This window comes from Lampris incognitus, chromosome 8, assembly GCF_029633865.1.
Source record: "Lampris incognitus isolate fLamInc1 chromosome 8, fLamInc1.hap2, whole genome shotgun sequence".
Taxonomy (NCBI): Eukaryota; Metazoa; Chordata; class Actinopteri; order Lampriformes; family Lampridae; genus Lampris; species Lampris incognitus.
The window spans coordinates 41,674,438-41,689,469 of NC_079218.1; the positions used below are offsets into that span (position 1 = coordinate 41,674,438).

The following is a 15,032-nucleotide window of genomic DNA, read 5'->3' on the forward strand; positions in this document are numbered from 1 at the left end:
TGATAAACCTTTAAAACATTAGACAAAATGTAATTTAAAACCAATTGATAAGATGCGTGTTCACTGTCATTCATACAAGTTTAACGGGGCATTGAAATTCTGTGTTGGAGGAGGAGGAAGGGAGGGGGGGTTAGGGTTAAGCGTTGAACCAGCAACCGACCCTGAGCCAGGCTATTCCACTGAAATGGAAAAGGTAGGGCCTACCAGTGTGCTCTTAAGCAAGGCACTTAACCCCAAAGTGGCCACAGGGGCGCAAATACAAAATCGAAAACAAACCGTTTTACCTATGTCTCTTTCCGAGCTCTGGCTGTGAAAGCCCGGATTTCCTTCGTTGAAGCCCCTCCATACAGGAAGTGGTATCAACAACCTGCCAGCTTCAGTGGCAGTTGGGGTTAAGATTTAGGCTCGAGAGGGCATGTGTGTACTCCAGGACGTGTGTATGTGTGTGTGCAGTTTGTCATGAGCAGGATTGTATGAGCAGATGCATACGTGTGCCAGGACAAGATGTAGAGATAAGAACACAAAAAAGCAGGATAAGGTAATATCCTGATGAAAAGAATAGGAGAGGAAATGTCCAAAAACATGAGTGGGGTTGGGTAGAGGGCTAAAATCCCTGAAGTTGTACAGGGAACAAAAACTGTACAGACATGGATGTGTGTATGTATGTGTATGTGTGTGGTGTGTATGTCGGGAAGGGGCAGGAGGTGTACGGGGCTGTGTGTGGTCTGAGTGTTTACCTTAGAGGGGACACCCCATCGTCCATAGCAGTTTCAGGCCTATGCTGCTGTTTTCCCCATCCCACGCTACAGGTGCGTGTGGCGTACGTCCAGGGCTGGGGCTCAGTTAGGCTCCCTCCCATTCTAGCTGCAATAATCAGCGAGAGGAAGAAGGTGGCTGGAGCAGCAGCAATAACAAGGCATGCAACTAACAGTTCACATGGAGCAGGTGGAACAACATGTGGAAATGGAGAAGGCTACGTGTGGCTTAAATATAGCACAGCACTAACCACTGAGATGGCCCAATACCAATTCAGCTGATGATCTTTATACCTATTGTGTTTTTTGTGTGCTAAGAGGCACGTATAGAATATGGAAGTTGTGTGGAATGAGTGCAGTGTGGAGTCAAGTGTGTTAGTAGGTTATCCGTGTGCAGTCTGGTTCACTGTGTTCACGTGTGACGTATGGAGCAAAGTGAAGGAGTAGCCTGGATGTGAGGCCCTCCTGTTGAGAATGTCAGTAATCCTAGCGATGTGTCGTGAAGTGTATCTCTGCTTAGGTTAGATGAGGGGGAGGGGGAGAGAGGGGGGGAAAGAAAAGTCAACAACCCTTTTCCCTGCAGCTGAGGAATATCAATGACCCTCACCGCACCCAACAAGCTTCACAGATACAGCTGTGGCTGCGCCACCTCACATCCCTTCACTTTTCGAAATCCAGTCCACAGCCCTAAACTCTACTACCTGATAATTACACAGCAGTAACACTCTCATAGGCATGTCACACTCACACCCGAGTTGAGTTTTACTCACTTTCAGTTGGAAAAGATACAAATTCATAATGTTGGAGAAAATGAAGGTTCCTTAAATTAAAGCGAATGTACCTCAACCGAGAATAAACTCAATACTAGCCACTTGCTGGCACTATATACTAGGTTTCATAAGAGGGTAGGTAGATTTGACCAAAATACAACACACATACAACGTGCTCCAAGCATGACACAAATGCTATTTTGTTAACGCATCACAGCAGCGGCGACAAGGCTGCCACCGCCCATCAATCTGCAACAACCTTATCAATCAGTTAGCGTACTTCTCGTCTAGTTCGCCAACTCACGGTAATATCCGCACAACGCAAACCACTAGAAAAGCTTGAGAGAACAAAAAAAATCGGTAAGAACGAGAATTCTGGAACGTCATAACAGTGCTGATGCTCTTCAGTCTCTAGTAACCCAAAAAGTTTCAAAAAATTTAAACTGTCATTTTTTGTTTTTTTTAAGAAATACAATCAATCATCTTAACTTCAGTAAGCACTTTTTCTATTCTGAAACCAAATGTAAGCTGCTATTCATTTTTCTAGCTAGAAATAAGTACTTACACATGATTAATACAGAAATAATTATCCGTTTGCACAACTTGCAGCTTTGTAGAAAAATTGACTCAATATTCAATTTTATTCATCACTGGGATTGGTTCCTATGAAGGGCAGAGATGCAACAGAGAATCTGACTGGGTGTGGCTAGGCTAACTGCTATCAAAAACTAAACATTTCTATATTTATAACATCAAGTTACAGTTTCATAAATGAGGATGAGTTCCCTAATAAAGCCAAAGGGTATTTACCTACTGAAGATGTCATTCTGTCTAATACATTTGCTTTTCTTGACACTGAGAGCCAAATATTGGTTGTGTTTCTCTCTTGCTTTCAAGGATTCAAATATTTACAAATGAGCAACAAAAAATATTTTTCTGCACTTTGCACGTTGGTATAAAAAGAATCTAAATACAGAGAAAGATGTGGACATACTGTGCTAACCTGCCAATAACGTAAATTTGCCCCAACACAAAAAAAAAAGAGTATAAAGATGGCTATCCTTTGTTATAGAAGAACAGGCCTGCTTTTACCAACAGCTCTGGCCTGAGACTGAACTCCTGAGAATGGAAGTTGAGTTAGATCTACTGAAATACATAGAGAAAGCAAGGGCTAAGCAAAACAATATGCAGGCAACAACTTGCCAACTACTTTTAAAATCATCCATGAATCCAATTACCTACATCTTTTCTATTTGTTTTGTTAGCCTGTCTTGCTAGCCATTTCAACAGACTGAAACAGGAGTACTCAGTAAAGATGCCATTCTGCCAGGCATGAAGACGGGTAGCATCCCCGGTGAGAAAGCTGTACTCTTCCTAGGCTCTCTGGATGGCCTGTGTGAATCTAGGACAAACTTCGTCTGTTTCCAACAGTGATTCCAAGCAGAAAGGAGTCTCATCTTTCCTTCAAAATCACTCACGGTAGGTTCAAAACAACCAATCAATCCCAAGGTCAAGGCTAATGATTCTTTAATCGTTTTACACGGGAGGTCTGTTTTAAAACTATTGTCCAAATATCAAAAGGTCAAGTGATGTGGTCCGTCTTTAAAACAAAGAGATGAAGAGGAGTCGTGCTGAAACTGGATTAAAGACCAGGTTTTGTTTGATATATTATCCATAATGACCTGACCCTGACAACATGAACAACTTGACACTTCTGCTCTTTGCACAATCACTGGCCCTGACTACTGACTGAAAATGAAGACAACCTAGGGCGTGCTCTACAGATGAGCACCAAACACTCCGGGGGTCAATTCAGTTATCACACATTCTCAAATCTTAAAGGATGATGGTTCTTTGCCATCTTAATATTTGCACGTGCATAAAGGCACTCCTCTGGTGTGGATAATGAACAAATATCTGGTAGATGCCCCATTTGAAATTCATCTCATTATAATTTTGGCATTGGCAATCCAGGGTGGCACAAGTATTAGCAGTTGGATTGTCCATAGATTAGCAAAACTAATGTGAATGTTGGCTAAAGTACTGTTGCCACTGTACAGACTGATTAAACTTATTGATCCCAGAGAGACAAGATCCTGATTTTAAGATCTGACTCTGTACTCTATATCTATACTTGTGAAAGGCAGCTTTAGTTAATTTCACATTCAACAGGGACCAAATGGAGCCCCTAGAAAATTTGTCAAAAACTGATATTTTGGGGTGTAGTCCTAATGTTAAGTGTCTCACAAACATTTACCTTCTTCATATAAGACTCTTTTGCTGAGAAACCTTTTAAATCAAAATGACAACAGCCCACTTTACCAAACAGCTGACAACTTCATCACTTGCCTAACCAACCAGAGAACAAGTAAAAGACTAGGATAGGAAAGCCAAAATGGAGAAAAGGGGGAAGTTCACGAGTTGTAAAGCCAACTCACATCCACAATCGTTCTTTCATCCTTTCCCTCCTTGTGTCGTTTTCTCCCAAACTGTCCCTTACTTAATTGCAAACACACACATGCATGACCACACACATCCACACTGACACACACACACATATCTGCAATGTGGCAGGGAAAGGGAGGGGTTCTATCGATAAGGGGGTTCTGGCGTGTGGAGGTAAGAGTATTCATGGCGTTGAGGCAGGGATTGCCCGTGTGCGGGTGTCTGCTCATACGGTCTGGATGTGGAGTAGCTTTCCGATGAAGTGTACGCTCCCGGTGCTGCGTAACCCCCTGTGGTGTCATACGCTCCTGATGCTGTGTAACTGCCCGAGTTGTAACTCGCCGAGGCGTCGTAGTTTCCCGATGAGGTGTTGTAGCTTCTGGATGTGTCATAGGCTCCTGATGCAGCATATGTTGAAGGCGGGGCATAGGTTGTGGGTGTGGTGTATGTCCCTGGGGGTGCAGGGACTCCGGTGGACGCCTGGCCATATCCTGCGGCATCAGTGGAGGATGGTTGGGGTGGAGGGGGTGGTGGTGGTGGAGGGGGATTGGTGTAAGCATATTGGAGGTACTGGTACTGCTGCTGATACTGTTGATAGTGTTGGTACTGCTGCATTTGCTGGTAGTACTCTGCATAACACCTGCAGTGAAACAGATTAGAAGAGAGCTATAGAGTGGGCCTACAGAATGGGTTATAGAGAAGACACACACCCCAAAGGTGCAGGGTAATGCTTGGAAATTACATATTAACAGTATTCTGATAATATTCTTATAATATTTGACACATGTAATCATAGAATCATGCACAGAATTGGGTTCTCCTCCCTCAGCTCTGTAGCTGGTTTTAACAATTTGAATGCCATTAGTATTTGTGTGTCGTCGTCAACAGAGGGAAAGCAATACATCTGCCTGCCACTGGTTGGTTCTCTTATTAAAAAGTATCCCACTCTGTGCACCTTGCAATAGGATCTCCCCCTTCAGCAGCAGCAGCAGCAGCAGCAGCGGCGGCGGCAGCAGCAGCAGCTGTTGTGGTAGCAGGTGTGTCTTCAGGTCCTCCTGGTGGGGTAGGCAGCAGGGCACGGCGTTTGGGACGTATCTGAGCCAAGGAACCTGGAACGGGGTCAGGGAGTAGAGGAGCTCGGTTTCCTCTGATTGGGCTGCGGTCCCGTTCAGTAGAGCCTGACTTCCTCCCTGCCTGCTGCTCAGCCAGAACCTTCAATTGAAATCAGTTAGTTTAACTCTTTTGAAACATGGTGCAATACAGTACATTGCCAGACATATTTTAAGGAAACTAGTCACAACCCTAACCCCACAGTAAAACACTGAGCCTCATTTAGCAAGCAGGATCACAACACTTTTTCTTTTTTTTACACATCCGTGAGAGACACTAAAACATGTTTTTTGAGGTGTTAACTGTATCAGGCTGAAATCTGAGATAAAAGGCAATAGGTATAAACTCCACAAATGAGTGCATCTATTGACGAATATTGCTGGATGGTCCATACTGTTGTATTTTAGTACAACTCTGTCATCAGTTTTAAAATTGTCGTGCCCCCTTTATAAATATATTTTGATAGACTGTTGGTCTGTGCTGAAGTGTGCGCAGCAGACCAGCAATTAAATCACGCCTGTGCACACAAAAAGACACAGCAGGGAGATGACGGACATTTGGAAGCTCTCACCTATTGTAGGACTCTGCAGACATCATTGTATTTTAACTGATTTTAATCTTTGGTTTTAAAACACAAACCAAAACAATAAACTGGCTGTTGAGCCCTTTTTAATAGCATTGGTGCCATGTCTCTGTGCTGGAGAACCCTGGGTAGTGACAAGCCTTGTTTGTCACAGTCGCTTATGAAGAATGAGACAGTTCATGTCAGAGCCCCATCCCTCTCCTGTTACTCTACACGCCAATCTTACTGCATTTTTTCAAATGGTGGGTTGAGCAGAGGGGTGAGAAAACTAGGGGCTTCATCATCCTTTAAACAAACATCTACACAAGCTTGGAATTACTTTACAATAATATCTGTATTGTACAGGAGCTGCTGGGTACAGCTGAACTCTAAATAGATGGCAACATCTATATTTGTTAATGTCATCTATTGGCTCTGTAGTGTTTGAATGGAGACTATTCAGTAAGGGATGTTCAATTATCAGGCCAACGTACACATGAAGTAAAGGTTTGAACCAGTGTTTCCCCTACCATAGCGATTAGTGGACAGCCCGCCCACTAATCGTGAACACTCACCCACTAATTCCCCCTTCAGTAAAATGTGAAAATGACTGTTAATTTTCAGTGAAAAGTAAACACGGATATGCAACTGACGTTAATTTCTGTATCATAGAAATGCAGATTTTCAAAAGAATGATCTGTAACTCTCTGATCCGTTTATTATTGTGTCTGCAAAACGTGTCTTAAAATGCTGGTTAGTTTTATGCTATTTTGTATATTTTAGTCATATATATATATATACACTACCGTTCAAAAGTTTGGGATCACCCAAACAATTTCGTGTTTTCCATGAAAAGTCACACTTATTCACCACCATATGTTGTGAAATGAATAGAAAATAGAGTCAAGACATTGACAAGGTTAGAAATAATGATTTTTATTTGAAATAAGATTTTTTTTACATCAAACTTTGCTTTCGTTAAAGAATCCTCCATTTGCAGCAATTACAGCATTGCAGACCTTTGGCATTCTAGCTGTTAATTTGTTGAGGTAATCTGGAGAAATTGCACCCCACGCTTCCAGAAGCAGCTCCCACAAGTTGGATTGGTTGGATGGGCACTTCTTTGAGCAGATTGAGTTTCTGGAGCATCACATTTGTGGGGTCAATTAAACGCTCAAAATGGCCAGAAAAAGAGAACTTTCATCTGAAACTCGACAGTCTATTCTTGTTCTTAGAAATGAAGGCTATTCCATGCGAGAAATTGCTAAGAAATTGAAGATTTCCTACACCGGTGTGTACTACTCCCTTCAGAGGACAGCACAAACAGGCTCTAACAGGTACTATTTAATGAAGATGCCAGTTGGGGACCTGTGAGGCGTCTGTTTCTCAAACTAGAGACTCTAATGTACTTATCTACTTGCTCAGTTGTGCAACGCGGCCTCCCACTTCTTTTTCTACTCTGGTTAGAGCCTGTTTGTGCTGTCCTCTGAAGGGAGTAGTACACACCGGTGTAGGAAATCTTCAATTTCTTAGCAATTTCTCGCATGGAATAGCCTTCATTTCTAAGAACAAGAATAGACTGTCGAGTTTCAGATGAAAGTTCTCTTTTTCTGGCCATTTTGAGCGTTTAATTGACCCCACAAATGTGATGCTCCAGAAACTCAATCTGCTCAAAGAAGTGCCCATCCAACCAATCCAACTTGTGGGAGCTGCTTCTGGAAGCGTGGGGTGCAATTTCTCCAGATTACCTCAACAAATTAACAGCTAGAATGCCAAAGGTCTGCAATGCTGTAATTGCTGCAAATGGAGGATTCTTTGACGAAAGCAAAGTTTGATGTAAAAAAAATCTTATTTCAAATACAAATCATTATTTCTAACCTTGTCAATGTCTTGACTCTATTTTCTATTCATTTCACAACATATGGTGGTGAATAAGTGTGACTTTTCATGGAAAACACAAAATTGTTTGGGTGATCCCAAACTTTTGAACGGTAGTGTATATATAGCGGTTTTTTTCCAAAACCATCAGTGGTTTTGTGAGTGCTCAACTAATGAGGGGAATAACACACACACATATATACTTATCCTCTTTTTAAATTATGTTCCATGTAACATGAGGAAGCACCAAGACACATTCCTTGTATGCAACATACTTGGCTAATAAACAGATTCTGATTATAAATCCACGTAGGACAGTTGCAGCACTGTTGACAGCCCAGATGTCACACACTGTGTGGTATTTTGTTGTTGACCAGAGCGTGGTGGATGTCATATGAAACAGCTACAACATAAGCTTCAAATTCACTATTCTTTTTCTCTAAAAATTGATTTACATTCAACTGTTGATTTAAAGGTGTCATCTTCCAATGAGTTGAACAGTGACATCATTGTGATGAGGCTTCTCTTATGCCCCTTTTCTACTACATGGTACTGGCTCAACTCGACTCGCTTCTGTGCAGTTTTCCATTACCGTAACAGTACCCCCCAGTGTAGGTTTTTGGTACCCACTCGATGTTTTTTTTAACCTCGGCTAAGGTGGTACCAGAAAAGTGGTAACAGTTACCAAAATGCCAGTACTTTCCAGTAATGGGGGGGGGGGGCGAGTTGAGCTGAGCCAGTACCATGTAGTGGAAAAGGGGTATTATTTTAATCCCACATGCTTTTCTTTTAAACATTACCTTCTGTTGGGCCAAAACAAAATATCCAGAAATGTAGCCATTTTGTTTTTATTACATAAACCAAATGTTTGTTTGCTACTTTAAGGCTTATGAATGCCTAAATGTTCCTAGACAAATGAAATGTGTTTTACAAAGCCTGTGAAAATGGAATGTTATTTTCTAGTGGTGCTGTCAAAATTAAGAGACTGCTCTCCTACAACCAACAAAAAGATACTTTGCCATTACCTTCACTTTTCTTGGCTACTCACACACTCCAAACTGAGGTAAGTGATCATTTGGTATATGGCACCCATATATGAGCTGCATGCTCCTAACATGCAAACTACCATCGATGGGCTTCTCCCTTTGTACACCGATTTTCCATATGACACACAGGATCTAACTTCGGTGTGGCAGTACTTTTTACCATCTTGGCAGCCAACACAACACTAACGAGTTACATGAGTGCATTCACATCAGGGATTCTTGACATTTAACATCTTTGCTTGCCTGAATATGAAAAGGTACGTTCAGTTGATCTTTGATGCCAAGTGCTGCATCCTTAATGTGGTTTCCTGAAGGCCGCAAGGAATACATGATCCTTTTGTTCTGTACAATTACCAAGTGAGATGAATGGCCCGTGGAGTCTAAAATGCATGGCTTATAAATATGGACCCCCTTATTAAGTGACGTCTTTATGGATACATTGATGTTTTAATTGCCTTATTTTACGGTGATATGGATGTCCTTTCAGATTAAGGTTAAATGACCCTGCTATACTGTACATCAACAATACAAAGCTGTATATTTTTGAGGACATTGTATTTACCTCCACTGTTAGTTCTTTCCATTTTTTTTTTTAAACTGGCACAACAATGCTAATGCTTACACTGCTGATTAAAGGCTAGTGTACATCAGCCGACTTTTGCCCCGATTTTAAGTCCCCGACAGAACTCCGACTAATTTTATAGTCGCAGAATAATCTTGACGAAATTGTCGTAAAATCCCAAGTCTGTCAGTTTTACCAGTCCTGTAATGTGAGATGGTCAAAAACGGAATTTTTCTGTCCTGCTCCAGTCTGGAAATTGTTGGCGACCTACCGGATCATTTCAAAATGGTTTGATTTTGCCGGGTGTCTGTCGGACGTGCGGTGACGCAACTGTTCGCGTGGATTGCCAACTGCCAATGAATGACTTTACAATAAAACCAAATGCAAACTGCCGTTAAACCCGGCGATGAAGAATAAATAACCAAAAACATCGCGGGGAACAAGTGGACGAGACAATAAGAAGAGATGTTGGAGCTGTGGCAGCTTTTTAATTGGTTCTATTATGAACTAGCCATTTATTAAAGCTTTTCATTCTATTTGGAAGAGTGCCTTGGATCCGCTTTTTTTTTTATTAGGCCTATTCTGACGTTTTCCCTCCATCCAAAGAGCACCTTCTTTCCACTTATTTTAACTGTCTCTGAACGCCGCAGCCCTCCTACTTTTACCTGTTTATAATCAAAATAACATATTAGCTAGCAGACGGGCATTATCATGTGAAGGTGTTTGGCGAACTTTTCTCACCTGTTTAAATAAAATCAGCTTCTCAGGACTGGTTGCGCTGACCAAAGCTGATGAACATCCTGGCACACTGTGTTGCCATGGCAAATTGTTGTAACAGTGCAAAGACTTGAAAAAGTGCTGTAAAAACCCTGTGATATGTGACCCCACTATGATTCTCTGCCCTTCCTAAATCACCTAGTGTGCGCTCTGTCAACAACGATTTTTAAAAGACAGTCTTCAGACAGTCGTTAGATGTGAGCTGCTCTCCTTTTAAAAGTCGTGTGATGTACACTTGGCATAACAAGTGTTTTTGAGATTGTACTTGGTTCAATATAATGTCGATCTCTGACCCAGACAAGCTGCTTTTTTCCAGAGGTTTTCCTGTTCTCCTGTTGGGTTGGGGTTCTCCTTCTTCGCTTTTCGTGGCCTTCACTTAAGGGTAATCAGTTGAGCCATAAACGGGTTATGGGTTAAGTTATGGGTGATTTGGTATTTATTAATATACTTGTGGAAATACGAATGCAATCCCTCCAAAAGCTTTAGTAAATCCCATGATGAAATTTTGCTTGGACACACACACACACACAAGTAAACTGATGGAGATGGATAGAAAAACATACATTTATGACAAAGTATATTAATTAAGAATTCTAAAGAAAATTATCTGACCTTCTGCCCTTGCTGGAAAAATTTGGCTCTTGCTGCCTCAAACAGTGCTGTTGGGTCTGTTTGAGGCTCTGGTTCCACATTACTGCTGCTGGCTCCTGAGCTGTTGTGATCTGCCACTTCTTGGTACACCTGATCAGCAACTGCCCCATATACTTGGCTTGCAAGAGCACCGTATATTGCAGGGTTGACCCCATCTGCACCTTTGGTGGACGTGAGACCCTTAAGGGCAGCATAGGTGGGGTCAAAGGATGTGGTGTTGTAGAAGGAGTTGTGGACACTTTGCTGAACCTGCAAAGAAATTGAGATATCAAAAGACAACAAAAACAATTTAGAATAGATAAGCACCTCATTGCATCAAATGTAGTCTAGTTGTGACTCAAAGTTTTGGTCTGGATGTAAACACGAAATGTGTTACATATGACAGTATAGGAAAACGTAACGAGATTACTCAAAATATTATGAATAAATTGCCATAACCACAGAAAGTTGAATCAGTTCATCTGGACACGCTTACTCAGAGACAAATGTTTCATCACTGATCTAAGTGACCTCTTCAGTTTTAACTAACTGCAGGTATCCCCATCCTTATAAACACTACAGTGGCATTACGACTGAAAATTATGGGTCTCATATATAAATTACCATGAGCATTAACTAGAGTTACAATGACAATGTGTACTATTCACAGGGGATTTGGGAATGGTTGCAATCACAGCATTGTAAGATGGTGACAGATGAATGCTTAGGCCCCCCGCCCCCAGTTCAGGGATGGTCGTTCCCTCTTCAAATAGATGGCATCTTTGGCTCCCCGTTCAAACCAGCGTTCCTCCCTGTCAAGGACATGCACATTCTCATCCTTGAAAAAGTGGCCACTGGCCTGTAGATGGGTTTATATTGCAGAGTCCTGGCCTGACCTGTTATTTCTTCTGTGTTGTGCCATCGTCTTGGCCAGTGTCTGTTTGGTTCCAATGTACATGACTTGTACATCGGGGAAACCAAACCTTAATAGGCTGGTTTGAATAGGGAGTCAAAGAGGCCATCTATTTGAAGAGGAAACAACTATCCCTGAACTGGGGGGGGCGTTAAAAGTACATTTGTCGCCATCTTACAATGCCGTGATTGCGACCATTCCCAAATCCTCTGTGAGTAGTACACATTGCCATTGAAACTCTATTTAACAGTCACAGCATTTTGCATATGAAACCGATCGTTTTCGGTCATTATGTCACTGTACTGTTTATAAGGGTGGGGATACCTTTTTTTTTTTTTTTTACTACTTTATTAATACCCATGGGGAAATTCTTTCTCTGCATTTAACCCATCCCAGCTGTATAGTTAGGAGCAGTGGGAAGCCGCCTGCAGCGCCCGGGGACAAACTCCAGTTCATCTTGCCAAGCCTTGGTCAGGGGCACAGACAGGAGTATTAATGCTAACATGTATGTCTTTTTTTTTATGGTGGGGGAAACCGGAGCACCCGCAGAAAACCCACCGCAGACATGGGGAGAACATGCAAACTCCACACAGAGGATGACCACCCCAAGGTTGGACAATCCCAGGGTTCAAACCCAGGGCCAGAACCTGCAGTCAGTTAAGACTGAAGAGGTCACTTAGATGAGTGATGAAACGTTTCTCTCTCAATACACGTGTCCAGATGAACTGATTCAACTTTCTGTGATTTTCTTACCTGGGTTATTGAGTAAACATAAAGACAAAATGCCTTAACATTTCAAAAATCATATTCTTAAACATTTTCTAAACTTGTTTTACGGTAAAATCTGACATTTTCAAAGCCTATAAAGTACTTTTTCTTTAAATTCCACAAGTACTACAGGTGTTCCATAACAGTGGGAAAGCTGTTAGAGAATGAACTGACTTGTATTGGCAGTCCAGCTGCAGCTGCTGCAGCTGCAGCTAGCACAGCTGCCTGGCTCTGGTGATGCTCTAGTGAGGGAGGTGGTCTGGGAAGAAGACCTTCTCTCGGTGCACCTGAGAGGGACATAGAGCAGATGATGGCCATGATTGTTAAGGTTTATTTACAGGATTAAACTAACACATCAATTAGACTACAGATGCAGTTGAGTCCCTCACCTCCTCCCAGGGCTATCTCCCCATCCACACCAATGGGGTTGTTTGCATCTCCAACCTGGTTTATTAAGGGTTGAGCTTTGGACAGCTCCACAGACAGTTGACGGCCCTTGAAGATGGTCCCATTGAGTGCTTCGATAGCTTGCAGGGCGTCCTCCTTTCGCTCCATATGCACAAAGGCATAGCCAGCATTAGAGCACAATCTCGCTGTAGGGGTATAGAACGAGGTAGACCTCAAGTTAGTGTGAGACATTGATGACTGACTTTCAAACTGAAAATTGTCTTCAAATGCTATATTACAGGCAGATTTTAGGAAGTCCAAATCAGTGATGACTCTAAAAAAAAAAAAGTCACTTCTCTTTTTGCAAGGTTCTTGAAGTTTGTTATCTCTTAATTTTTGCAATTGTGTACTACCCAACATTGAATAAACAATAATTTCTGTACCCTCAAAGCAGTTCCACAATATCAGAACGTTACCAATCTTTTTTCACCCAAATCCGCGCAAATCTTTTGACTTCTGTGCGAGTTCTGAATATAAGCAATCAAAACTTACCTTTGACTTTATCACAGTCAAGAACTCTGCCGAAGGTCTGGAAAAGCCCATGCAAGTCATCAGCTGAGCAAGTTGAACTCAGGTTGCCCACAAAGATCTTGGTGGAGTTGGGAGGGCGTGCGCGTGACTCCTCCACCACCAGGGGCCTGCCTCTGTATTCCTTGCCATCAAGATGCCGTATGGCCCTGTCAGATTAGAACCAGAACCATCATCTGTTGGGCACACTGCAGCTGACAGAGCTTTGATAGAATTAAAAAAGCAATTTCGGTTTTCTCGCCCTCATTTTAGTGATAGAGAAAACAAAACGTGTCAATTTGGTTGCAAACATTTGATATAATGTACAATGGGTTTAAGTGATATCAAATCTTTCACTGTGGCTGGTAAGTGTATGCCTACCTCATCAGCCACTCCCACAGGGAACAAACCATCATTTGGAATTCTTAGTCTAGATTAGAAATCATAGCTGGCTAACAAGATATTGAGAGCAGATGATTAATTTGAGAATGAGAGACACTATGGCCTATAAAGGATTACATTTACTTCTGTGTTTGATACTGTTAATATAGAGTACTTAGAATGATAATAGTCATTATTAATTGCATGTTACAGTAGTGAGGTGCATTTAAATATAAAGAGTACTTAGAATGACAATATTCATTATTAATTGCATGTTACAGTAGTGAGGTGCGTTTAAATACCTATCTGCTGCCCCTTCTCCTTTTAACGTGATGAAAGCATATTGCCTTAGCAGTGAGCAGGTGTAGACCTCTCCGTATGGAGCGAAGAGTTTATTGAGTTCTTCATGAGTTGCATCTAATGGAAGGTTGCCCACAAACAACTTCACGTTGTCGCTACTCATCTCTGAGTCAACCGGACATCTATTTGGAAGTAAAAATGAGGGATGTGAGACAGGTTAACAACCTTAGTTTACATATGGAGACAACTGAGCCCTATGCTCAGTTCTCATGACATGAATACTGCAAAAATGACGCGGTGGTCCATTACTTCCCTACTGTAACAAGGGCTCGATATATTGACCACATTTATGAGTGACGGATCAGTCAGCTTGTTCCGAGTGCGAACACCCTGCCCCAAACACATTATTTGATTACGGTCCGATGACCATAAGAAATAGATCGTTTACTCTCGCGTCGTGTAGTTAACCACAACTAGCTACGAAGGCTTCAACGGTACGGTTGGCCTAGCTCGCTTAAAATTTGCCATCGTTCAAGGGAGCGTTCTATGCGGTCGACGATATTCTCAAACTAGTACTTGCTGTACAAGGTTTGCGAACACGTCACAAATAACAAACGTATGAATCAAAATTAACTAGATTTTAAGATAAGTGGGAAAAGGCACGGCGGGCTTTTAACCTGCCGCACTGTTGGCCATCTTGTGTAGCTAACGTTAGCTAAGCTGGCTAACGCTAATGATTACTCAGCCAACGCGATTGAATACGGTTGTTTTTCTTAATACATACACAATATAAATTCTTAAACTAAAAGGATTAATTTTAATAAATTTCCAATTTGCTATAAAACGAGGATAAGTGGCTGACATTTTGTATACATCTTACCAAACGCGGTGCTCGGGCGATAGATCAGACGTCACTTCCGGTTCCTATCTCTAGAGCGGGATATGTGACGTGTTTCTGACTGCAAATCGAAGCTGGCCTTACGTTACATTATGCAAACCACTGAATTGGATGACTGTTTTTTTCAAACAGAGAAATCCTCATTATCTCAATGCGCAAACGTTGAGACTTGGAAGAAACAAAATTAGCTGAGTGGCCAAAGATATAAGTTTCTGTTGAAAAGATTCTTTGATGTTTGAATTTTGGCTATTTGGTAACGTCTACTCCAATTGTTTGTGGCAAC

At 41.9% G+C, this 15,032-nt stretch overlaps 1 protein-coding gene across 1 annotated transcript; it reads right to left on the reverse strand.

Moving 5' to 3' along the window:
• Positions 1–14,765, reverse strand: rbm14a (RNA binding motif protein 14a). Its single transcript, XM_056284754.1, has 8 exons — positions 14,732–14,765; positions 13,854–14,033; positions 13,156–13,340; positions 12,606–12,809; positions 12,391–12,503; positions 10,518–10,805; positions 4,926–5,182; positions 1–4,610 (listed from the first exon to the last, which is right to left on the reverse strand). Exons 2-8 carry the CDS (start codon positions 14,012–14,014, stop codon positions 4,115–4,117), a joined length of 1,704 nt encoding a protein of 567 aa, XP_056140729.1. The 5' UTR covers positions 14,015–14,033; positions 14,732–14,765; the 3' UTR covers positions 1–4,114.
• Positions 14,766–15,032: the final 267 nt, after the last annotated feature.